The 25,435-nt window shown below is 48.3% G+C and overlaps 1 protein-coding gene and 1 long non-coding RNA gene across 8 annotated transcripts in view; one reads left to right on the top strand and one right to left on the bottom strand.

Annotated features, from left to right (window-relative positions):
* Positions 1-6,338, top strand: part of LOC109893779 (uncharacterized) — a 35,277-nt gene extending 28,939 nt beyond the window's left edge. For all 4 annotated transcript variants that reach the window (XR_004210653.1, XR_004210651.1, XR_004210650.1 and 1 more), the window contains one exon: positions 5,483-6,338. This is a non-coding gene — a long non-coding RNA (uncharacterized LOC109893779). The remainder of the gene's footprint in view (positions 1-5,482) is intronic.
* A 300-nt stretch (positions 6,339-6,638) lies between these two features.
* Positions 6,639-25,435, bottom strand: part of LOC109893777 (T-lymphoma invasion and metastasis-inducing protein 2) — a 106,760-nt gene continuing 87,963 nt past the window's right edge. For 3 of the 4 annotated variants that reach the window (XM_031829066.1, XM_031829065.1, XM_031829067.1), the window contains 11 exons: positions 20,056-20,124; positions 15,317-15,442; positions 14,714-14,822; positions 10,643-10,822; positions 10,440-10,555; positions 9,969-10,077; positions 9,584-9,642; positions 9,407-9,509; positions 9,179-9,266; positions 8,783-8,928; positions 6,639-8,592 (listed from right to left, as the gene is read on the bottom strand). In XM_031829066.1, the coding sequence (XP_031684926.1) occupies positions 7,982-8,592; positions 8,783-8,928; positions 9,179-9,266; positions 9,407-9,509; positions 9,584-9,642; positions 9,969-10,077; positions 10,440-10,555; positions 10,643-10,822; positions 14,714-14,822; positions 15,317-15,442; positions 20,056-20,124 (1,716 nt within the window). In that variant the 3' untranslated portion in view covers positions 6,639-7,981. The remainder of the gene's footprint in view (positions 8,593-8,782; positions 8,929-9,178; positions 9,267-9,406; positions 9,510-9,583; positions 9,643-9,968; positions 10,078-10,439; positions 10,556-10,642; positions 10,823-14,713; positions 14,823-15,316; positions 15,443-20,055; positions 20,125-25,435) is intronic. The other variant, XR_004210649.1, reaches the window with a different exon arrangement.

The raw sequence follows: 25,435 nt of genomic DNA, 5'->3' as shown, positions 1-25,435 counted from the left end.
ATCCTGCCCTTCCCCTTCCCTAGCCCAGAATAACAAAGGAGGGTATAGTCTGAGTCACAACCCCCACAGACGCAAAGATGCTGCTGGAGGTAGTTCTTTAGGGCAGGTTGTCTCAACAGGAGAGCTCTGCTGTAAATTAAACACCCTCGCACTCACATAACTCAACTGTGTTGGTTTTCTATTCGTCCGCTCTGTATACTCTACCTCGTATTGTACCTTCTGTATCCTCTTTCACATACCTGGAAATGTATGCATATCTCTTCTCCCTGCACCTCCCCTCGTCTCCCTGCACCTCCCCTCGTCTCCCTGCACCTCCCCTCGTCTCCCTGCACCTCGTCTCCCTCCCTTGAGTGGCGTTCACACCAGAGAAACAAGGTTATTACCAGGTGAAAGCAGGCAGCTAGGCAGGCTACAATGCTCCGCTCTGTTGCCCAGTGTCTCACTGGTGCTGCTGTGTCATTGGTCCATAGCTCCACTTCACTTCTCAGACTGAGCTGTAGGTCTGGCTCCTGATCTGAGAGGTGGGGATGGGGCATTAGACCCCCCCTCCTGATCTGAGAGGTGAGGAGAGGGGGTCACTGCATTAGACCCCCTGGTAGTCTCATGAGGGAGGCAGCCTTCCCTCCTACTGCACATTCACAGATGCACCTAAAGAAGAGTTGTCCTTTTTGTGTGTTGTGGTTCTTTGAGCACAATCCCTTTACCCTTAGAGAGAGGATGGACAATCAGAGAAAGAGCCAGTGAGGGAGAGAGAATGAGGGTGAGCTCTGAGTAAGACTAGGCTCTACTGATTCTGGTATGATTACTTCAACTGTTTGTCATATCAGCTTAGCTCTGACGTCGGGATCAGGAGGCAGAGAGGTGGCTTGAGAGGGGAACCACAGCCAGGATTCCGCACTAGCCTGGAGGAAGAGCTGTTTCTCCCTGCCTGGTTCCTTCATTCCACTGGGTCTGAAGCCGCTGGACTCCCCCTCAGAAACAATAGAGATAAAGGCGTGTTTGAACGTGTTACCTCATGTCTCATCAGGCTCTCTGGTATTGAATGGTGCCTGCTAAGTGGCAGCGTGACAGGAAGAGGGCTGGCTTTTTCACACAGGTGTTACTGACAACCGGAACCGGCTTGCCATCCATCGCATGTCACCTGTTTTTTCATCCCCTCTTTCCCGTCTTCCACTCGCTTTGCTACCATGAGTGGATCCTCTTCAAATCACATTTTATTGGTCACATACACATGGTTAGCAGATGTTAATGCGAGTGTAGCGAAATGCTTGTGCTTTTGGTTCCGACAGTGCAGTAATATCTAACAATTCCCCAACAACTACCTAATACACACAAATCTAAAGGGGTGAATGAGAATATGTACATGTAAGTATATGGATGAGCGATGGCTGAGCGGCATAAGCAAGGTGCAATAGATTGTATAAAATACAGTGGGGCAAAAAAGTATTTAGTCAGCCACCAATTGTGCAAGTTCTCCCACTTAAAAAGATGAGAGGCCTGTAATTTTCATCATAGGTACACTTCAACTATGACCGACACAATGAGGGAAAAAAATCCAGAAAATCACATTGTAGGATTTTTAATGAATTTATTTGCAAATTATGGTGGAAAATAAGTATTGTCACCTACAAACAAGCAAGATTTCTGGCTCTCACAGACCTGTAACTTATTCTTTAAGAGGCTCCTCTGTCCTCCACTCGTTACCTGTATTAATGGCACCTGTTTGAACTTGTTATCAGTATAAAAGACACCTGTCCACAACCTCAAACAGTCTCACTCCCACTATGGCTAAGACCAAAGAGCTGTCAAAGGACACCAGAAACAAAATTGTAAACCTGGTGCAGGCTGGGAAGACTGAATCTGCAATATGTAAGCAGCTTGGTTTGAAGAAATCAACTGTGGGAGCAATTATTAGGAAATGGAAGACATACAAGACCACTGATAATCTCCCTCGATCTGGGGCTCCACGCAAGATCTCACCCCGTGGAGTCAAAATGATCACAAGAACGGTGAGCAAAAGTCCCAGAACCACACGTCGGGACCTAGTGAATGACCTGCAGAGAGCTGGGACCAAAGTAACAAAGCCTACCATCAGTAACACACTACGCCGCCAGGGACTCAAATCCTGCAGTGCCAGACGTGTCTCCCTGCTTAAGCCAGTACATGTCCAGGCCCATCTAAAGTTTGCTAGAGAGCATTTGGATGATTGGGAGAATGTCATATGGTCAGATTAAACGAAAATATTACGTTTTGGTAAAAACTCAACTCGTCGTGTTTGGAGGACAAAGAATGCTGAGTTGCATCCAAAGAACACCATACCTACTGTGAAGCATGGGGGTGGAAACATGTTTTGGGGCTGTTTTTCTGCAAAGGGACCAGGACGACTGATCCGTGTAAAGGAAAAAATTAATGGGGCCATGTATCGTGAGATTTTGAGTGAAAACCTCCTTCCATCAGCAAGGGCATTGAAGATGAAACGTGGCTGGGTCTTTCAGCATGACAATGATCCCAAACACACCGCCCGGGCAACGAAGGAGTGGCTTCGTAAGAAGCATTGCAAGGTCCTGGAGTGGCCTAGCCAGTCTCCAGATCTCAACCCCATAGAAAATCTTTGGAGGGAGTTGAAAGTCCGTGTTGCCCAGCAACAGCCCCAAAACATCACTGCTCTAGAGGAGATCTGCATGGAGGAATGGGCCAAAATACCAGCAACAGTGTGTGAAAACCTTGTGAAGACTTACAGAAAACGTTTGACCTGTCATTGTCAACAAAGGGTATATAACAAAGTATTGAGAAACTTTTGTTATTGACCAAATACTTATTTTCCACCATAATTTGCAAATAAATTCATAAAAAATCCTACAATGTGATTTTCTGGATTTTTTTCTTCTCATTTTGTCTGTCATAGTTGAAGTGTACCTATGATGAAAATGACAGGCTTCTCTCATCTTTTTAAGTGGTGGCTGACCCCCACTGTACATGTGATATATGAAACATTAATAAAGTGGCATTATTTAGGCTGCATTTATTAACGTGTCCAGTGATTGGGTCTCAATGTGGGCAGCAGCCTCTGAGTTTGTGATGGCTGTTTAGCATTCTGATGGCCTTGAGATTGAAAAACAACTTCTGTCTCTCTGTCCCATCTTTGATGCACCTGTACTGACCTCACCTTCTAGATGGTAGCGGTGTCAACAGGCCGTGGCTCGGGTGGTTGATGATCTTTTTGGCCTTCCTATGACATCAGGTGCTGTAAGTGTCATGGATGGCAGGTAGTTTGCCCCTGGTGATGCGTTGTGCAGACCACACCACCCTCTGGAGAACCTTGCAGTTTAGGGCGGTGCAGTTGCCTTACCAGGCTGTGATACAGGATACAGGATGCTCTCGATTGTGCATCTGTAAAAGTTTGTCAGGGTTTTGAGTGACAAGCCAAATTTCTTCAGCCGCCTGAGGTTGAAGAGGTGCTGTTGCGCCTTCTTCACCACACTGTCTGTGTGGGTGGACCATTTTAGTTGGTCTGTGATGTGTACGCCCAGGAACTTAAAACTTTCCACCTTCTCCACTGCTGTCCCTTCGATGTGGTTAGGGGGGTGCTCCCTCTGCTGTTTCCTGAAGTCCATGATCATCTCCTTTGTTTTGTTGACGTTGAGTGAGAGGTTATTTTCCTGACACCACACTCCGAGTGCCCTCACCTCCCTGTAGGCTGTCTCGTCGTTGGTAATCAAGCCCACTACTGTTGTGTCGTCTGCAAACTTGATGATTGAGTTGGAGGCGTGCATGGCTACGCAGTCGTGTTCTCTGAGGCTGACCGTAACATATTCCAGTCTGCGTGATCAAAACAATCTTGAAGCTTGGCTTCAGATTGGTCGGACCAGCGTTGAATGGTTCTCGTCACTGGTACATCCTGTTTGAGTTTTTTCCTATAAGACGGAAGGAGCAAGATGGCGTCGTGGTCGGATTTGCCGAAGGGAGGGCGGGGGAGGGCTTTGTATGCACCTCGGAAGTTTAGAGTAGCAGTGGTCGAGGGTATTGTGCATGTGCATAGTGCAATCAATATGCTGGAAGAATTTAGGTAGCCTTGTTCTCAAATTTGCTTTAAAATCCCTAGCCACAATAAATGCAGCCTCAAGATGTATGGTTTCCAGTTTTCATACAGTTGTGAAGTTCCTCGATGGCTGGCTTGGTGTCTGCTTGAAGGAGAATGTACACAGCTGTGACTATAACTCTCTTGGTAGGTAGAATGGCCGGCATTTGATTGTAAGGAATTCTAGGTTGGGTGAGCAGAAGGACTTGAGTTCCTGTATGTTATGATTACACCATGAGTCTTTAATCATGAAGCATATACCCCTGCCCTTCCTCTTCCCAGAGAGGTGTTTATCTCTGTCGGCGCGATGCATGGAGAAGCCCGGTGGCTGAACCGATTCTGACAACATATCCCGAGAGAGCCATGTTTCCATGAAACAGAGAATGTTAACATCTGTCTCTCTGGAAGGCAACTCTTGCTCGAATTTTGTCTACCTTGCAGTCAAGAGCCTGGCCAGGTGGCCACTTCATCTGCCCCTTCAGTGTTACGTACAGATATATTTTCGCCTGCTGCTTGTGTTTCCTGTGGGGGTGGTGCACTTCACCCCTCTGGCTCAGCCCCAAATCAAGCAGCCCTTCTAGCTGGTAGTCAGGAATGTCTTCCAGTTCCAGAGGAAGCGCTGCCGTAAAGGAATCCAGTAAGCAATATTTCTACTCCTGCTACGGTTCACGCTTTAATCTCTCTCTCTCGCTCTAGACTCTCTCTTTGTTACATGCCGCATTAAGTGAACTCTCAGTTCTTCCATGACCAGCTCTATACAAAACTCCCCCTCCCATCCATGCCTGTGAGAAGTGTAGGTAGGCAGGCTGTAGGGGCAGAGAACAAAAGAAGAGAACAGCAATTATGAGTCATTGGGGTGTCATAGGAAGATAAGTTATGTAACTGCAGCGGTAGAGCGATGGCTTTAACAGCTTGAAGAGGAGCTACCTGGCACTGCGCTAAGGAAGCATCTGTACTGGGTATGTGGGTGCTGCGATGTGATCTGATGCTCTTGAAGTTGGGTTCTGTATTATGCTTACTGTGAAAACCCATGGTGTTGCTGAGGGCATCTGGGGCTACATCTCTAGTCGAAAGTCTTCAATTGTTTATTCTCCTCGTCTCCGTTCCATGGCCAATGATCTGAGAGGTCCTGACATGACAACTGAATTTTCTAAGTTACTTTCATCTACAGTGTTAGTATGGTCTGATGGAATCTTCTTTTTAACACTGCATATTTAATCACAACATGATTAATTTATGCTCTTTGTGGCAGCATGTTTGATTTAAATTGTTTTCTATTTCTAAACGATAGCTGGAGGCTTGTGGACATATTGCCTCAGCAGATTCCATCTGGCCCTGTACTGTACCTATGAGTGGTCATTATGGACCGGAAGCTCCCTGAGCTTTTTCCCGTTTTCTTCCCAGAATGCTATTAACGGAGACAGAGGCTGGAGCTGGCGGAGGTGATGATGCAGGAGGCAGACGTGGACCCCACCCTACGCCCCACATCCCTGACAGAGGACTGGCGGACGTCTACAGCTGCCTCTGCTCTGAGAACCAGGGCCTCCTCACCTATGACTTCAGACTCAAACACCTTAACAGGCGATCAGGCAGCAGCACTCAGCAGCCCCTGACAGAGAGAGAGAGAGGCTAGAAGGACAGAGGGGAAGGAGTGCCTAATGGTCTCTGTTAGAGCCAACAGACTGCTCTTAGCTCTAACCTTTCTACCAGGCACACGCATGCATTTTTAAACACCATTTCTCTGGTGTCCCGGAGGTGCTTAGTGAGACACAGGGAATCTCTGGTGTCCCGGAGGTGCTTGGTGAGACACAGGGAATCTCTGGTGTCCCGGAGGTGCTTGGTGAGACACAGGGAATCTCTGGTGCCCCGGAGGTGCTTGGTGAGACACAGGGAATCTCTGGTGCCCCGGAGGTGCTTGGTGAGACACAGGGAATCTCTGGTGTCCCGGAGGTGCTTGGTGAGACACAGGGAATCTCTAACACACAGATCAGACTAAAGCTCAGGCAGTCCAGTTATAAAGGAAGAATAGTGTGTGAAATGACCAGCAGGAGAGTTAAGTGGTGAGAAGAGTTTAATGCTCAACCCATCATGTCCTGGTCCTTACTTATGATCCTGATTTCCCCATATGACTTTGTCCTCTGGGAAATGAGTCCGGAAACTTTTTCAGGACAATTTAGAGAATAAGAAAATGTTGACGGTATTCAGACCACTCCTTTGTCTCACTGGGTGTTTTGTTAAATAAAGTGATGATGGAACAATGTTACTGTTTCATTAATATGTTCCTACAGATTACACCAACATTTCTTGGATTGGACCTTTGCATGATTCTTCCTACTCTGTCCTGCTTCTGTCACTTAAATTGCCTATCATTGAGAGTATACTTTGGTCCAATGCAGAGAACAAGGATCTTCAATTTCTCTGACAGCTTCATCAACTGGGATAGAGCTGGAAATAAACCGTTCATCTTACCTGTGCTTTACCTGTCAAGGAGACAAGAATATAGATTCTCAAAGCCAGACTTAGGAATACAACATGATAAAACAACCTGCTCTCACAAGACTGCATCTCACAGATAAAAATGTTTATTTATAAAACAGTTCATTATGCTTCACAGTCATTGGTATGCTAGCATTAAAGGCATGTTTACAGTTGAGTTGAGGGCAAACCGAGAGGGAGGGTACGTGGTGAGTTGAGGGCAAACCTGAGAGGGAGGGTACGTGGTGAGTTGAGGGCAAACCGAGAGGGAGGGTACGTGGTGGTGTCAGATAATAGGATGTCTCAACAGCAAAATATCCTAGAAATACTGGGACCAGAGTGTATTTATTGCAAGTTACAGCCGTTTCTACCTGTACAATGTCAGTATGTGTAATAATATCAAAAATTCAAATGAAGTTATAGTCCAGCTACTCCGGTATGGGAGCTACAAACAGGGCAAGTTGACAACACATTTGAATTAAATCCTTTTCCTTTGACAATGCCTGTGTACATTGTAAGCAACACTTCTGGGGTAGGATGACAACCATAACTCTTATTCAATACACTGTGAAACATACCAGATTCTTCAATTCAAGCCAACCCCATATGTATTTTGCAAAGCAATAAAAAGTTACAACTATCAATAAATTAACATTGCTTTAAAAACAAAAATCCACTTGATGTACAAATACAGGGGCGGCAGGTAGCCTAGTGGTTAGAGCGTTGGACTAGTAACCGAAAGGTTGCAAGATCAAATCCCCGAGCTGACAAGGTAAAAATCTGTCGTTCTGCCCCTGAACAAGGCAGTTAACCCGCTGTTCCTGGGCCATCATTGAAAATAAGAATTTGTTATTAACCGACTTGCCTAATTAAATAGGCAAACAATGTACAGCAATTCACAAAATCAATGTCCATCCTCTCCTGTGGATTTAGATGTACTCAGACTTCTAGAGCTTTAGAAAGTATAAGTGAAGCTCTTAGGGTGAGTCTCAATAGTCTAAAGTGGAATCCTCTCATCGCTGTCCTTCTCTCTGACATGAATGAACTGGAAGGTGAACAAAGTCTATTCGTTACATTACTCTCACCTATGTAAAGGAAGCCAATTCATATTATTGAGAAGGGGAGCTGGGCAGAGGCATATACAGAAGAGCAGGAGCGTAGTTGTACATTAGTGCTCAGCAGATTCATTGCAGTAATTATCAGGGACTGAGTCGTCCTCTCTCTAGGGGGACAACCATGTCGCTGAGCCAAAGGTAGCTCATCTTTCCTTTTACACCTGTGCCTAAGTGGGATATGCCTATTGTACGCTCTCAAAGGAACACAGTTTAACTTCAGGGCTGAGGCACAACAGATACCCTGGGACTAGGACAGGCATGGAGCGGGCGCTGGGCAGAGCTTTGGCCCCTCTCCTTGTGTCTATTCCTGACCCTATGAGTTGTTAGGGGCACTGCCAGTGTCCGTATGGTCGTAGAAACAGTCCTCGTTGACCACGGAGGTGAGGCTCTGTACGCTGAACTCTCTCTCCAGCAGAGTGCTGAGGTCTATGGCTGCCAGGTCTGTCTGGCTGTCCAGGGAACGGCTGTGTAGGCTCAGTAGCGCCCGCTGGCTGCTACCTTTCCTCTTCACTTGGCAGAAGTGGCCCCGAACAAGCTTGGGCTGGCTCTCCGGGGTGTTCACCTCTGCTCCCTCTGGCTGCACGCGGGGGGCCGGCGCCCGGGAGGAAGCTGCCTCCTCCGACAGCCTCAAACTGAGAAACTGGGCCTCAATGGCACAGGAGGGGAAACTCTCTCTATCCTCACTGAACTCATCGTCCTCATCACTCAGGATGTATGACTCCTTCACAGAGCTGAAGCTAGAGGGCCGCTGGCCGCCCAGAGACCAGGCCTTTTGGGTAGACAGTGTCTTGTGCTGCGTAGTACCGTCAGAGGAGCTGTGGGTGCCGCTGCTCAGACTGCCCTCGTCTGAGTCAGGCTGGCCAGGTTTGAGTGTGGGGAGATCCAGCAGGGGCTGCTTACACAGCCAGGAGGCTCTGGATGGACCTGGAGGGGGGAGAGCGAGAGACAGCTGCCAACTGAGCAATACGTTCACTAATATCTGGCCACAAACACTACTGTATGTACAGTAAGTCAAGTGCTTATAAGGTTTAAGTCAAGGTCATGTCTAAAGATAAAAAATCTAAGCAGTGTTATTTGAAGGGATTTTTTGGAACAGGGCAGGGATGAAACTCACCTATCCTGGCAGAGGAGGGCAGGCTGCTGCGTAAAGGCGTGAGGTGCTCCTTACACCCCATCTCGGCCGGGAGCATGTTCCGTCTGACGTTCTCCCGGAGGATGGAGCGGATTACCTTGATGATGTTCACTTTGCATTCTGGGACACTATGGAGGGAAACAGCGGTACCATGCTCAGAGGGCTAATTCACACAGTCTACAACAGGAATGTCCCACTTCTCTGCGACTACAGTCCTGCTGGTGTTTATATCCCACAGACACTCAATGGACAACTGATTGGCTAGAGAGCCCATGTGACCCCTGACCTCTGATTAAGAGGATAAAGAAAAAACAGCATACTCTGTGGCCCTCAAGGACCAGAGCTATAGATCCAGTCAGAACTACTGCTCTCTCTTACCTGCTACACAGCTGGAAGACAGTCTCTGGCCTTCCCTCCAGTTCAGACTTGGTATGTATCAGCTCCCAGATGCAGGTCTTCTCAGTACCTTGGGAAGAAGGGATTGGAGAAGATCCTTTTAATCAAGACATCTAAATTTAGTTTCAAAAGACTCCATATCCAAGAGAATATGATCTCTGGTAGTTAATGAGAGCCGGGGGTGTGTGTGTGTCTGTCTTGCTCTCTTACCTGCAGTGTTGCCTAGTCGGACTTGCAGTGCAGAAAGCGGGATGAGCCAGCGGAACTTGAAGGGGTCTAGGTCTCCATGGGAGTGCGCCAAGCGAGGGGTGGTCTGCTCACACAAGAGAGAGATGTTAGGCACTGCTGGCATCAAAGGCATATGAAAGTAAATGAAAGAGAACTCACCATCTTCTTCTTGAGCTTGTTGCTCTCCCTGTAGACAAGTATCACTGCCTTCTTGAACACTGATGAGAGAAATGAAATGAAAACTTTGAGCACAACTTTGGGAGTTTACACAGGAATCCATCCTGTCAAATTATCAATCTGAGTTTACAGCACATTGGCACTACAATGTATCCATGAAACCCTAAACTATACTGGTATAACACTGAACAGCATCATATTTTTGTGGATATACAATACATTTATCTAATAGCTAGTCATAAAATGTGTATTGTGTTTACATGTGTTTGTGTCCAGGCTGAGAGAGACTGCTACCAGGCTCTGGCAAGTGCCAGGCACTCTCTTTCCCATGATACCGCAGTAACAGTACAGTGTCTTTCTAACTCACCAAACACGGTCATCTCGGGGTCCTTTCTCATGCGGCCCAGAGAGGGATGGGGGTTGAGCCAGACGACAGAGGAATGCATGAGGAATTCTCCCATGGTAAGCTCTGTGACCTGGGAGAGAGAAGGAAAGGCCATGGGCCACAGTCAGTATGTGAGGGACATAGTAAATACTGTATCTGTACAGGGACCTGGGCCACTCGTCTAGCACAAACAAGTTCTCTGTGTTGGGTGATTGTTCAGTATCTAAAGAGGAAGTATCTATATGGGAACTTGGCTATTTCTAACCAGTTTTCTGTAAGAGATATACATCACTAGGATAAATATATTAAATTGACCCTAATGGTTGTGCAGCAAATTCAGGCTGTGCTGGTGTTAGTCCAACTACGTGTCTAGATTGAAGATATGAGTGAGAGTGATGAAAGCTGCTGTAAGGGAAGAAGGGGGTAGCACAGGGTACATTACAGTATAGTTACCTCCTCATGGCCACTCTGCTCTGCCACCAGCTGGTCAAACACAGAACCATAGTCCTCATAGATCTTCTGCATCTCATTGATGTGGCTGGCCACCTTCTCCATGGCCTTCAGGGCCTCTGTGGGCACAGAGGAGGGAAAGGAAGGGTTAGTGTGTGTGTGTGTGTGCGTGTGTGTGTGTGTGAGTGAGTGCGTCTTCAAGTTACCTGTGAGGTGGTAGTGCTCCTCGCTGTCTGTGTCAGTGAGAGAAACCAGCTCTCGAAGCAGTAGAGGGTATTTCAACACTCTCTGGACTGGCTTGATCAGGTAGGACTCCAGGGTTGAGGAGTGCTGCTTCGTAGGGTTCCTCGCAGCCAGGAACTCCTTAAAGGACCAATCAGTCTTAGCTGTAGACAACAAACAGACTTATTTACCAAGCCCTGTACATGTAAGTTGTTCAGTCACATCTTTCATTCTGTAGCACGCTTGGAGGACTGTGCCTAGTGACGCTAAATAGACCCACCACTGTATCTTGGTGCAATAATTATTGTCCACATGGGGGCAGTATAGGCTACTCCTCACCACTGCAGTATAATGGCAACACTGCAGGTAGCTACTGTAAAACATGGTTTGGACATGAGACTGCCACTCCATTGCAAACAATACCATTCAAAAGACACTGATTCACAGCAGTGATTTTCCTTCACAGTGTGCATAGCGAGGAGAGATGTCTAATAGTAGGTGCTGTGCGGTCTAGGCTTGGGCAGGAGCTCACCAGAGCAGAGGACCGGCCCCTCAAATGTTCTACTGGTTGAGCTCCTGTTCCTCTCATAGAATATTATCTCAAAAGGTATTGTGGAGCTCTTGCACCTAAATATAAACAGTACTGGCACCCAACATGAGTACCGGCACCTATTTCAGTCCAAATCAAGCACAGTGTAGTATTGTAACACATTGAGAGGCATCCTGGAGGTTAGGTGTAGACATTTCTTGCCACCTCGCTGTGTGTCTCATGTGTGAAAGGATTGAGAGGCCATTAGAGTATTAATTATAGCACTCTGAGCCACAGAGACAGGCAGCTGCATTGACACTTCACACAGTAATTGGCAGACAATTAACGAGTAAACACAAAAAGTGTATGCGTAGCGAGAAGGGGCCCAGTACCACGTTGGCAGAGCGAGAATGTGTAATTACTAGAACCGCTGACAGACACCCACAGATTCTCTGTGAACGCCCTCGTTCAGTTGTGTTGGGCTCCGCTGTGCTAGGCTTTGTTGTACTGAGCAGGACTGTGCTCTGATGGACTGGGTTGTGTTGGGCTCTGATGGACTGGGTTGTGTTGGGCTCTGGGTTGTGCTGTGCTCTGATGGACTGGGTTGTGTTGTGCTCTGATGGACTGGGTTGTGTTGGGCTCTGGGTTGTGTTGTGCTCTGATGGACTGAGTTGTGTTTTGATCTGATGGACCGGGTTGTGTTTTGATCTGATGGACCGGGTTGTGTTTTGATCTGATGGACCGGGTTGTGTTTTGTTCTGATGGACCGGGTTGTGCTGGGCTCTGATGGACCGGGTTGTGCTGGGCTCTGATGGACCGGGTTGTGCTGGGCTCTGATGGACCGGGTTGTGCTGGGCTCTGATGGACCGGGTTGTGCTGGGCTCTGATGGACCGGGTTGTGCTGGGCTCTGATGGACCGGGTTGTGTTGTGTTGGGCTCTGATGGACTGGGTTGTGTTGTGTTGTGCTCTGATGGACTGGGTTGTGTTGTGTTGTGCTCTGATGGACTGGGTTGTGTTGTGTTGTGCTCTGATGGACTGGGTTGTGTTGTGTTGTGCTCTGATGGACTGGGTTGTGTTGTGTTGTGCTCTGATGGACTGGGTTGTGTTGTGTTGTGATGGACCGGGTTGTGCTGGGCTCTGATGGACCGGGTTGTGCTGGGCTCTGATGGACCGGGTTGTGTTGTGTTGGGCTCTGATGGACTGGGTTGTGTTGTGTTGTGCTCTGATGGACTGGGTTGTGTTGTGTTGTGCTCTGATGGACTGGGTTGTGTTGTGTTGTGCTCTGATGGACTGGGTTGTGTTGTGTTGTGCTCTGATGGACTGGGTTGTGTTGTGTTGTGCTCTGATGGACTGGGTTGTGTTGTGTTGTGCTCTGATGGACTGGGTTGTGTTGTGTTGTGCTCTGATGGACTGGGTTGTGTTGTGTTGGGCTCTGATGGACTGGGTTGTGTTATGCTCTGATGGACTGGGTTGTGTTATGCTCTGATGGACTGGGTTGTGTTATGCTCTGATGGACTGGGTTGTGTTGGGCTCTGATGGACTGGGTTGTGTTGGGCTCTGATGGACTGGGTTGTGTTGGGCTCTGATGGACTGGGTTGTGTTGTGTTGGGCTCTGATGGACTGGGTTGTGTTGTGTTGGGCTCTGATGGACTGGGTTGTGTTGTGTTGGGCTCTGATGGACTGGGTTGTGTTGTGTTGGGCTCTGATGGACTGGGTTGTGTTGTGTTGGGCTCTGATGGACTGGGTTGTGTTGTTTGGGCTCTGATGGACTGGGTTGTGTTGTGCTCTGATGGACTGGGTTGTGTTGTGCTCTGATGGACTGGGTTGTGTTGTGCTCTGATGGACTGGGTTGTGTTGTGCTCTGATGGACTGGGTTGTGTTGTGCTCTGATGGACTGGGTTGTGTTGTGCTCTGATGGACTGGGTTGTGTTGGGCTCTGATGGACTGGGTTGTGTTGGGCTCTGATGGACTGGGTTGTGTTGGGCTCTGATGGACTGGGTTGTGTTGGGCTCTGATGGACTGGGTTGTGTTGTGTTGGGCTCTGATGGACTGGGTTGTGTTGTGTTGGGCTCTGATGGACTGGGTTGTGTTGTGTTGGGCTCTGATGGACTGGGTTGTGTTGTGTTGGGCTCTGATGGACTGGGTTGTGTTGTGTTGGGCTCTGATGGACTGGGTTGTGTTGTGTTGGGCTCTGATGGACTGGGTTGTGTTGTGTTGGGCTCTGATGGACTGGGTTGTGTTGTGTTGGGCTCTGATGGACTGGGTTGTGTTGTGTTGGGCTCTGATGGACTGGGTTGTGTTGTGTTGGGCTCTGATGGACTGGGTTGTGTTGTGTTGGGCTCTGATGGACTGGGTTGTGTTGGGCTCTGATGGACTGGGTTGTGTTGTGTTGGGCTCTGATGGACTGGGTTGTGTTGGGCTCTGATGGACTGGGTTGTGTTGGGCTCTGATGGACTGGGTTGTGTTGGGCTCTGATGGACTGGGTTGTGTTGGGCTCTGATGGACTGGGTTGTGTTGGGCTCTGATGGACTGGGTTGTGTTGGGCTCTGATGGACTGGGTTGTGTTGGGCTCTGATGGACTGGGTTGTGTTGGGCTCTGATGGACTGGGTTGTGTTGGGCTCTGATGGACTGGGTTGTGTTGTGCTCTGATGGACTGGGTTGTGTTGTGCTCTGATGGACTGGGTTGTGTTGTGTTGTGATGGACTGGGTTGTGTTGGGCTCTGATGGACTGGGTTGTGTTGTGTTGTGATGGACTGGGTTGTGTTGGGCTCTGATGGACTGGGTTATGTTGTGCTGTGATGCAGAGTTCTGCTCTAATGCATGTTTACGCTGCTGTTTCCTACTTCAGTTCATTCTACTTCATCAGAGACTGTTGGGGAACATGCAAAGCCGCTTGCAAGATTATCCCAGCGCTATTAAAACTCAATTTCGGTACCTGCTTCTAGGAATGCAACGCGTAATCTTGTAATGGTAAGAATTTAAGAGGCACCGGGGTGCAATTTCCCTACCTGCTCGCTTTCATTCATTCTGCGCTGGGCAGTATGCCCAAACCAGAGGAAGAGGCCAACGTTGCGGGCATAAATTAAGTTCAACATTTATATTCAAGCATATAAACAGGGATGACTAGCACTCCTCCTGTCAGCATTTCATGGTCTTTCTCTCATTATAGACCAGCCTTCGTTAGCTGTGCAGCACAATGGGGGCACTCCAGCCAGCCTAGGCACTTTCACAGTTTTACAGTGGGAAGCCATTTACAGTTGAGTTGATATGAAAGAGAATATGGAGTCTGGAATGATTGAGTGAATACGAGGAGAGGTTGAAGTAAAGTGGGATTGCATCACTTCACCAAGCGAGTAGCTCCACTCAGAGACATTTACTGGAGTTCATTATTGATGCTGGACCGTAGACGCCTAGTCAACCATGTCATTTACATAGAGTGCTGGGGTTGGTGGGGATGATGCAATGGAGGTGCAAGGGGGTATTTCGGGCAGGTTGGGGGTGGTGGGTAGAGGGGAGACCCGTACCTCTCTCCAGGACTTTCTGGACCTTGATGTGGTTGGCACAGAAGCCACTGTAGAGCTTGAAGTGATCCGCGTAGTACAGGAAGGATCCACCCAGAGAGAAGAGAAGCTTCTGGAATAAGAGAGAGAGGGAGAGTAAGAATGTGTGAAGGAGAGTGAGATGGAGAGAACATGTGAAGTCGTGACCTGACCACTCTCACGGGACAGTATTTAAAATCCCCCAGGCCTGCCCTCTCTAACGCCTGAGTACAGTGCTTTTATCAACATACAATTCTCCATGTCAAAATGGCTAAATCGATACGATGCCATGTTGATGTGGTAAATCAATCATGTGTGAACCTGTAACAATCTCGCAATAATAAATCCAGATATATCTCAAAGTGTGACAGGACTCACTCTTCATCATAGCTCATCTATAGTAATGGAGGTGGTTTGGGTGAGTGATTTCACATATTTGTATGTCATTTGTGTGTGCTCATTGGTTAATGCGTCGATGAGTATGCGGTTTAATCATGTCATCTAAGTTAGTGTATATCACGCATGTATGACGAGAGATGGATTGGCAGAGGCAGTTGTAACACAAGGGTCACAAACAGTGTGTCATACCTTAAACTGCACAGGGGTTTCCAGTGTGCTGAAGTCAGGTGAAGAGGCAATCCTCTCCTCCAGCGTCTGCAGGAACACCCTCTGGAAGTCCAGCATTTCTGGCAGGCTGCCAAACAGACTATCCATCTAAAGGAATGGAGAGACAGGAGCCTGGTCAGTCATCTCTTTACAGCAGTCAGTCAGAGATAGCTCTCTCTTTACAGCAGTCAGTCAGAGATAGCTCTCTCTTTACAGCAGTCAGTCAGAGATAGCTCTCTCTTTACAGCAGTCAGTCAGAGATAGCTCTCTCTTTACAGCAGTCAGTCAGAGATAGCTCTCTCTTTACAGCAGTCAGTCAGAGATAGCTCTCTCTTTACAGCAGTCAGTCAGAGATAGCTCTCTCTTTAAAGCAGTCAGTCAGAGATAGCTCTCTCTTTACAGCAGTCAGTCAGAGATAGCTCTCTCTTTACAGCAGTCAGTCAGAGATAGCTCTCTCTTTACAGCAGTCAGTCAGAGATAGCTCTCTCTTTACAGCAGTCAGTCAGAGATAGCTCTCTCTTTACAGTAGTCAGTTAGAGATCGCTCTCTCTTTACAGCAGTCAGTCAGAGATAGCTCTCTCTTTACAGCAGTCAGTCAGAGATAGCTCTCTTTACAGCAGTCAGTCAGAGATAGCTCTCTCTTTACAGCAGTCAGTCAGAGATAGCTCTCTTTACAGCAGTCAGTCAGAGATAGCTCTCTTTACAGCAGTCAGTCAGAGATCGCTCTCTCTTTACAGTAGTCAGTCAGAGATCGCTCTCTCTTTACAGCAGTCAGTCAGAGATAGCTCTCTCTTTACAGCAGTCAGTCAGATAGCTCTCTCTTTACAGCAGTCAGTCAGATAGCTCTCTCTTTACAGCAGTCAGTCAGATAGCTCTCTTTACAGCAGTCAGTCAGAGATAGCTCTCTCTTTACAGTAGTCAGTCAGAGATCGCTCTCTTTACAGTAGTCAGTCAGAGATCGCTCTCTCTTTACAGTAGTCAGTCAGAGATCGCTCTCTCTTTACAGTAGTCAGTCAGAGATCGCTCTCTTTACAGCAGTCAGTCAGAGATAGCTCTCTCTTTACAGCAGTCAGTCAGAGATAGTTCTCTTTACAGCAGTCAGTCAGAGATAGCTCTCTCTTTACAGCAGTCAGTCAGAGATAGCTCTCTTTACAGCAGTCAGTCAGATAGCTCTCTTTACAGCAGTCAGTCAGATAGCTCTCTTTACAGCAGTCAGTCAGATAGCTCTCTTTACAGCAGTCAGTCAGATAGCTCTCTCTTTACAGCAGTCAGTCAGATAGCTCTCTCTTTACAGCAGTCAGTCAGAGATAGCTCTCTCTTTACAGCAGTCAGTCAGATAGCTCTCTCTTTACAGCAGTCAGTCAGATAGCTCTCTCTTTACAGCAGTCAGTCAGATAGCTCTTACCAGGTAATAGCTCTCTTTACAGCAGTCAGTCAGATAGCTCTCTTACAGCAGTCAGTCAGATAGCTCTCTTTACAGCAGTCAGTCAGATAGCTCTCTTTACAGCAGTCAGTCAGATAGCTCTCTTTACAGCAGTCAGTCAGATAGCTCTCTTTACAGCAGTCAGTCAGATAGCTCTCTTTACAGCAGTCAGTCAGATAGCTCTCTTTACAGCAGTCAGTCAGATAGCTCTCTTTACAGCAGTCAGTCAGATAGCTCTCTTTACAGCAGTCAGTCAGAGATAGCTCTCTTTACAGCAGTCAGTCAGAGATCGCTCTCTCTTTACAGTAGTCAGTCAGAGATCGCTCTCTCTTTACAGCAGTCAGTCAGAGATAGCTCTCTCTTTACAGCAGTCAGTCAGATAGCTCTCTCTTTACAGCAGTCAGTCAGATAGCTCTCTCTTTACAGCAGTCAGTCAGATAGCTCTCTTTACAGCAGTCAGTCAGAGATAGCTCTCTCTTTACAGTAGTCAGTCAGAGATCGCTCTCTTTACAGTAGTCAGTCAGAGATCGCTCTCTCTTTACAGTAGTCAGTCAGAGATCGCTCTCTCTTTACAGTAGTCAGTCAGAGATCGCTCTCTTTACAGCAGTCAGTCAGAGATAGCTCTCTCTTTACAGCAGTCAGTCAGAGATAGTTCTCTTTACAGCAGTCAGTCAGAGATAGCTCTCTCTTTACAGCAGTCAGTCAGAGATAGCTCTCTTTACAGCAGTCAGTCAGATAGCTCTCTTTACAGCAGTCAGTCAGATAGCTCTCTTTACAGCAGTCAGTCAGATAGCTCTCTTTACAGCAGTCAGTCAGATAGCTCTCTCTTTACAGCAGTCAGTCAGATAGCTCTCTCTTACAGCAGTCAGTCAGAGATAGCTCTCTCTTTACAGCAGTCAGTCAGATAGCTCTCTCTTTACAGCAGTCAGTCAGATAGCTCTCTCTTTACAGCAGTCAGTCAGATAGCTCTCTCTTTACAGCAGTCAGTCAGATAGCTCTCTTTACAGCAGTCAGTCAGATAGCTCTCTTTACAGCAGTCAGTCAGATAGCTCTCTTTACAGCAGTCAGTCAGATAGCTCTCTTTACAGCAGTCAGTCAGATAGCTCTCTTTACAGCAGTCAGTCAGATAGCTCTCTTTACAGCAGTCAGTCAGATAGCTCTCTTTACAGCAGTCAGTCAGATAGCTCTCTTTACAGCAGTCAGTCAGATAGCTCTCTTTACAGCAGTCAGTCAGATAGCTCTCTTTACAGCAGTCAGTCAGATAGCTCTCTTTACAGCAGTCAGTCAGATAGCTCTCTTTACAGCAGTCAGTCAGATAGCCTCTTTACAGCAGTCAGTCAGATAGCTCTCTTTACAGCAGTCAGTCAGAGATAGCTCTCTTTACAGCAGTCAGTCAGAGATAGCTCTCTTTACAGCAGTCAGTCACTAGTTAACATCCCCCTCTGATGTCTCAGGTGAGAGGCACTTAGGAACAGCCTCTCTCTCTTCCAATCAATTCAATTCATTTCAAAGGGCTTTATTGGCATGGGAAACATGTTTACATTGCCAACGCAAGTGAAAATATATAATTAACAAATTAACAGTAAACATTACGCTCACAAGTTTCAAAGGAATAGACACATTTCAAATGTCATATGGCTAAGTACAGTGCTATAATGATGTGCAAATAGTTAAAAGTACAAAATGGAAAATAAATAAACATAAATATGGGTTGTATTTACGATGATGTTTGTTCACTGGTTAACCCTTTTATTGTGGCAACCGGTCACAAATATTGCTGCTGTGATGGTACACTGGTATTTCTCCCAATAGATATGGGGGTTCATAAAAATTAGATTTTTTTTTCAAATTCTTTGTGGGTCTGTGTAATCTGAGGGAAATTTGTGTCTCTAATATGGTCATACATTGGACAGGAGGTTAGGAAGTGCAGCTCAGTTTCCACATTTTGTGGGCAGTGTGCACATAGCCTGTCTTCTCTTGAGAGCCATGTCTGCCTTCAGTGGCCTTTCTCAATAGCGAGTCTGTACATATTCAAAGCTTTCCTTAATTTTGCGTCATTCACAGTGTTCATGTATTCTGCCACTGGGTACTCTCTGTTAAGGGACAAAAAGCACAATCTCACAGTCTATCGCTCTCTCACACCATCATTAAAAGGTGTTCAGGGTGTCTTGCACTCTTGTCCGCTCTGTGCCTAGACACGTCTGAGTGTCCGATAATGTTGGTTTAAATCAGCCCCACTGCTCAGTGTCTATCGATGGATCTCTCCTTTGAGAGTGTCGTCCTGAGACTGAGGTCATGCTCAGTTCACATCAGTGTTCACTAGCTACTGGATGTGGATCTCCATTAGCATTCCTCAGCCATGGCCTTCTGGGCTCACAGAGCAGGGACAGACGCATAAGGACTCATCTTAACCTGAGACAAGAGTCAATCGTATATCGATTAAAAATGGAAGACTATAATGTAATGGGAGTTATAAGCATAATTTTAAACACGTTTGGTACTATATCAGTAAGGGTTTTAAGAAGGGGAGGTCCTTAGAGTTTATTGCTGCTAGAAATTAATTTAACCCCACCCAAATCTAATCAAGCTTTCCATCTATCAATCTGTGACCTCTTATGAACCAACCTCCTAAAATTCTCAATTTCTATTAACTCCCACATCTCCCAATCCTCCACCCTTCATCCCCTCCCCCATCCCCCAATCCTCCATCCTCCCTCCCTCCCAATCCCCCATCCTTCCATCTCCCATCCAATCCTTCATCCTGCCTCCCCCATCTCCCCTTCCTCTCATCTAATCCCTCATCCTCCCATCTCCCATCCAATCCTCCATCCCCCATCCTCTATCCTTTCTCCCTCCCCCACCCCCATCCAATCCTCCCCCCATCTCCCAATCCTCCATCCTTCCTCCCATCTAATCCTCCCTCCCCATCTCCCAATCCTCCATCCAATCCTCCATCCCCCATCCTCTCCCCTTCCTCTCATCTAATCCTCCATCCTCCCTCCCCCATCACCCATCCTCCCTTCCATCCAATCCTCCATCCCCCATCCTTCCTCTCATCTAATCCTCCCTCCCCCATCTCCCAATCCCCATCCTTCCTCCCATCTCTCATCCAATCCTCCCATCTCCCCATCCTCCATCCTGCATCCTTCCTCCAATCCAATCCTCCCTTCCATCCCCCATTCTTCCTCCCATCCTCCCTCCCACTAACCCCCCCTCCCATCCCACCAACCCCCCCTCCCATCCCACCAACCCCCCCTCCCATCCCTCCACTCCCTCATCCCAGGACAACCTCCTCTACCTCGTCCAGCGTAAGGAAGGTCTCGTTCTGCAGTGGCTTCAGGTAGATCTCAAACAGGCAACTCAGGTCCTGGAGGAAGGAAAGACAGAGACAGAAAGAGGAAAAATACAAGGTGGGGTTAGGGATAGGGAATCCAACACTGCATCATAGGGCTGCTATCGGTATCAACAGTTATTCAACCCCCCCAGAAGTGATCTGTTAACCCCTCCTCTTCCATTCTCTCCTCCCTGTGTTTTAATGTGGCTGTGGATCGTCAGGGCTTCACTGGTGATATTCCTATTAGGCTGATTTACGGCCCCCGTCACACATCACAGACAAATGGTTACAGCCGCTGCAGAGGACGCTGGGAAGACATTCTCCTCCCCTCTACAAATCACCCACCCACCGCCTCCCAGAGAGAGAGAGAAAGAAGACAGAGAGAGACAAGGTGGAGATCATGAAAGGAGCTCTTTAATGTGAGAGAGACAGAGACCGAGAGAGATTGAGCAAGAGATTGAGCGAGAGAGATTGAGCGAGAGAGAGAGAGAGAGCGAGAGAGAGAGAGAGATTGAGGCGAGAGAGAGAGAGAGATTGAGAGAGAGAGAGAGATTGAGCGAGAGAGAGAGAGAGATTGAGCGAGAGAGAGAGAGATTGAGCGAGAGAGCGAGAGAGATTGAGCGAGAGAGAGAGAGATTGAGCGAGAGAGCGAGAGAGATTGAGCGAGAGAGAGAGAGAGATTGAGCGAGAGAGATTGAGCGAGAGAGCGAGAGAGATTCGAGCGAGAGAGCGAGAGAGATTGAGCGAGAGAGCGAGAGAGATTGAGCGAGAGAGCGAGAGAGATTGAGCGAGAGAGCGAGAGAGATTGAGCGAGAGAGCGAGAGAGATTGAGCGAGAGAGCGAGAGAGATTGAGCGAGAGAGCGAGAGAGATTGAGCGAGAGAGCGAGAGAGATTGAGCGAGAGAGCGAGAGAGATTGAGCGAGAGAGCGAGAGAGATTGAGCGAGAGAGCGAGAGAGATTGAGCGAGAGAGATTGAGCGAGAGAGCGAGAGAGATTGAGCGAGAGAGATTGAGCGAGAGGATTGAGCGAGAGAGCGAGAGAGATTGAGCGAGAGAGATTGAGCGAGAGAGCGAGAGAGATTGAGCGAGAGAGCGAGAGAGATTGAGCGAGAGAGATTGAGCGAGAGAGATTGAGCGAGAGAGCGAGAGAGATTGAGCGAGAGAGATTGAGCGAGAGAGCGAGAGAGATTGAGCGAGAGAGCGAGAGAGATTGAGGCGAGAGAGCGAGAGAGATTGAGCGAGAGAGCGAGAGAGATTGAGCGAGAGAGATTGAGCGAGAGAGATTGAGCGAGAGAGATTGAGCGAGAGAGCGAGAGAGCGAGAGAGATTGAGCGAGAGAGCGAGAGAGATTGAGCGAGAGAGATTGAGCGAGAGAGATTGAGCGAGAGACATTGAGCGAGAGAGCGAGAGAGAGAGAGCGAGAGAGCGAGAGAGAGCAAGAGCGAGAGCGAGATTGAGCGAGAGCGAGAGATTGAGCGAGAGCGAGAGATTGAGCGAGAGAGAGAGAGAGAGAGATTGAGCGAGAGAGCGAGAGAGATTGAGCGAGAGAGCGAGAGAGATTGAGCGAGAGAGCGAGAGAGATTGAGCGAGAGAGCGAGAGAGATTGAGCGAGAGAGATTGAGCGAGAGAGCGAGAGAGATTGAGCGAGAGAGATTGAGCGAGAGAGAGAGAGAGAGATTGAGCGAGAGAGAGAGAGAGAGATTGAGCGAGAGAGAGAGAGAGATTGAGCGAGAGAGAGAGAGATTGAGCGAGAGAGAGAGAAGATTGAGCGAGAGAGAGAGAGAGATTGAGCGAGAGAGAGAGAGAGATTGAGCGAGAGAGAGAGAGAGATTGAGAGAGAGATTGAGCGAGAGAGCGAGAGGACATTGAGAGAGAGATTGAGCGAGAGAGCGAGAGACATAGCGAGAGAGCGAGAGACATTGAGAGAGAGATTGAGCGAGAGAGCTTCAGCGAGAGCGAGATTGAGCGAGAGAGCGAGAGCAAGATTCAGCGAGAGCGAGATTGAGAGAGAGAGAGAGAGATTGAGCGAGAGAGAGATTGAGCGAGAGAGAGATTGAGCGAGAGATTGAGAGATCGAGAGAGAGATTGAGAGATCGAGAGAGAGATTGAGAGAGAGATTGAGCGAGAGCGAGATTGAGCGAGAGCGAGATTGAGCGAGAGAGAGAGAGAGATTGAGCGAGAGATTGAGCGAGAGAGAGAGAGAGAGATGGAGCCAGAGATGGAGCGAGCGAGAGAGAGAGAAGAGAGAGAGAGATTGAGCGAGAGAGAGAGAGAGATTGAGCGCGAGAGAGAGAGAGAGATTGAGCGAGAGAGAGAGATTGAGAGAGAGAGAGATTGAGCGAGAGAGAGAGATTGAGAGAGAGAGAGATTGAGCGAGAGAGAGAGAGATGAGAGAGAGAGAGATTGAGAGAGAGAGATTGAAGAGAGAGATTGAGCGAGAGAGAGATTGAGCGAGAGAGAGATTGAGCGAGAGAGAGAGAGAGATTGAGCGAGAGAGAGAGAGAGATTGAGCGAGAAGGAGAGAGAGAATTTGAGTGAGAGAGAGAGAGAGATTGAGCGAGAGAGAGAGAGATTGAGAGAGAGAGAGATTGAGCGAGAGAGAGAGAGATTGAGAGAGAGAGAATGAGGGAGAGAGATGAGCGAGAGGAGATTGAGCGAGAGCGAGATTGAGCGAGAGCGAGATTGAGCGAGAGCGAGATTAGATTGAGCGAGATTGAGCGAGAGCGAGATTGAGCGAGAGCGAGATTGAGCGAGAGAGAGAGATTGAGAGAGATGGAGCGAGAGATGGAGAGAGAGAGAGAGAGAGATTGAGAGAGATTGAGAGAGAGAGAGATTGAGAGATTGAGCGAGAGAGAGATTGAGCGAGAGAGAGATTGAGCGAGAGAGAGATTGAGCGAGAGAGAGAGAGAGATGGAGCGAGAGAGAGAGAGAGATGGAGCGAGAGATGGAGCGAGAGAGAGATTGAGCGAGAGAGATTGAGAGAGATAGAGAGAGATTGAGAGAGATTGAGCGAGAGAGAGATTGAGCGAGAGAGAGATGGAGCGAGAGAGAGATTGAGCGAGAGAGAGATGGAGCGAGAGAGAGAGAGATGGAGCGAGAGAGAGAGAGATGGAGCGAGAGAGAGAGATGAGCGAGAGAGAGAGAGATGGAGCGAGAGAGAGAGAGATGGAGCGAGAGAGAGAGAGATGGGAGCGAGAGAGAGAGAGAGAGAGAGAGAGAGATGGAGCGAGAGAAGAGAGGAGAGAGATGGAGCGAGAGAGAGAGAGAGAGAGATGGAGCGAGAGAGAGAGAGAGAGAGGAGCGGAGAGAGAGAGAGAGGAGAGATGGGAGCGAAGAGAGGAGAGAGAGAGAGATTGAGCGAGAGGAAGAGAGCGAGAGAGAGAGAGAGATTGAGCGAGAGAGGAGGAGAGGAGGAGCGAGAGAGAGAGAGAGAGAGAGAGATTGAGCGAGAGAGAAGAGAGAGAGAGAGAGCGAGAGAGAGAGAGAGAGAGAGAGATGGAGCGAGAGAGAGAGAGAGAGAGAGATTGAGCGAGAGAGAGAGGAGAGAGATGAGCGAGAAGAGAGAGAGAGATGGAGCGAGAGAGAGATGGAGCGAGAGAGAGAGAAGAGAGATAGAGATTGAGCGAGAGGAGAGAGAGAGAGATGGAGCGAGAGAGAGAGAGAGATTGAGCGAGAGAGAGAGAGAGATGGAGCGAGAGAGAGAGAGAGAGATTGAGCGAGAGAGAGAGAGAGAGAGAGAGATTGAGCGAGAGAGAGAGATTGAGCGAGAAGAGAGAGAGAGAGAGAGTGGAGCGAGAGAGAGAGAGAGAGAGAGAGAGAGAGAAGAGATGGGAGGAGGAGAGAGAGAGAGAGAGAGAGATTGAGCGAGAGAGAGAGAGAGAGATTGAGCGAAGAGAGAAGAGATTGAGCGAGAGAGAGAGAGAGATTGAGCGAGAGAGAGAGAGATTGAGCGAGAGAGAGAGCGAGAGAGAGATTGAGCGAGAGAGAGATTGAGCGAGAGAGAGAGATTGAGCGAGAGAGAGAGAGAGATTGAGCGAGAGCGAGAGAGAGATTGAGCGAGAGCGAGAGAGAGAGATTGAGCGCGAGAGAGAGAGAGATTGAGCGCGAGAGAGAGAGAGATTGAGCGCGAGAGAGAGAGAGAGTGAGCGAGAGAGAGAGAGAGATTGAGCGAGAGAGAGAGAGAGATTGAGCGAGAGAGAGATTGAGCGAGAGCGAGAGCGAGATTGAGCGAGATTGAGCGAGATTGAGCGAGAGCGAGATTGAGCGAGAGAGAGAGAGAGATTGAGCGAGATTGACGAGAGAAGATTGACGGAGAGAGATTGAGCGAGAGAAGATTGAGCGGAGAGAGAGAGATTGAGCGAGAGCGAGAGAGAGATTGAGCGAGAGCGAGAGAGAGATTGAGCGAGAGCGAGAGAGAGATTGAGCGAGAGAGAGAGAGAGATTGAGCGAGAGCGAGATTGAGCGAGAGAGAGATTGAGCGAGAGAGAGATTGAGATTGAGCGAGAGAGAGAGAGATTGAGCGAGAGAGAGAGAGAGTTGAGCGCGAGAGAGAGAGAGATTGAGCGCGAGAGAGAGAGAAGATTGAGCGCGAGAGAGAGATTGAGCGCGAGAGAGAGAGAGATTGAGCGAGAGAGAGAGAGAGATTGAGCGCGAGAGAGAGAGAGAGTGAGCGAGAGAGAGAGAGAGGAGCGAGATTGATCGAGAGAGAGATGAGCGAGAGAGAGATTGACGAGAGCGAGATTGAGCGAGAGCGAGATTGAGCGAGAGAGAGAGATTGAGCGAGAGAGAGAGAGAGAGATTGAGCGAGAGCGAGATTGAGCGAGAGAGATTGAGCGAGAGAGAGAGAGAGATTGAGCCGAGAGAGATTGAGCGAGAGAGAGAGAGATTGAGCGAGAGAGAGAGAGAGAGCGAGAGAGAGAGAGATTGAGCGAGAGAGATGAGAGAGCGAGAGAGAGAGAGATTTGAGCGGAGAGAGAGAGAGATTGAGCGGAGAGAGAGAGAGATTGAGCGAGAGAGAGAGAGAGATTGAGCGAGAGAGAGAGAGAGATTGAGCGAGAGAGAGAGAGAGAGAGATTGAGCGAGAGAGAGAGATTGAGAGAGATTGAGCGAGAGAGAGAGAGAGATTGAGCGAGAGAGAGATTGAGCGAGAGAGAGATTGAGAGAGATTGAGCGAGAGAGATTGAGAGAGCGATAGAGAGATTGAGCGAGCGAGAGAGCGAGAGAGAGAAGATTGAGCGAGAGAGAGAGAAGGAAGAGAGTGAAGCGGAGAGAGAGATTGAGCGAGAGAGAGAGAGATTGAGGCGAGAGAGAGAGATTTGAGCGAGAGAGAGAGAGATTGAGCGAG

Source organism: Oncorhynchus kisutch, linkage group LG7, assembly GCF_002021735.2.
Source record: "Oncorhynchus kisutch isolate 150728-3 linkage group LG7, Okis_V2, whole genome shotgun sequence".
NCBI lineage: Eukaryota > Metazoa > Chordata > Actinopteri > Salmoniformes > Salmonidae > Oncorhynchus > Oncorhynchus kisutch.
The sequence above is the reverse complement of the archived record's forward strand: the minus strand, read 5'-3'. Positions and strand labels throughout refer to the sequence as shown.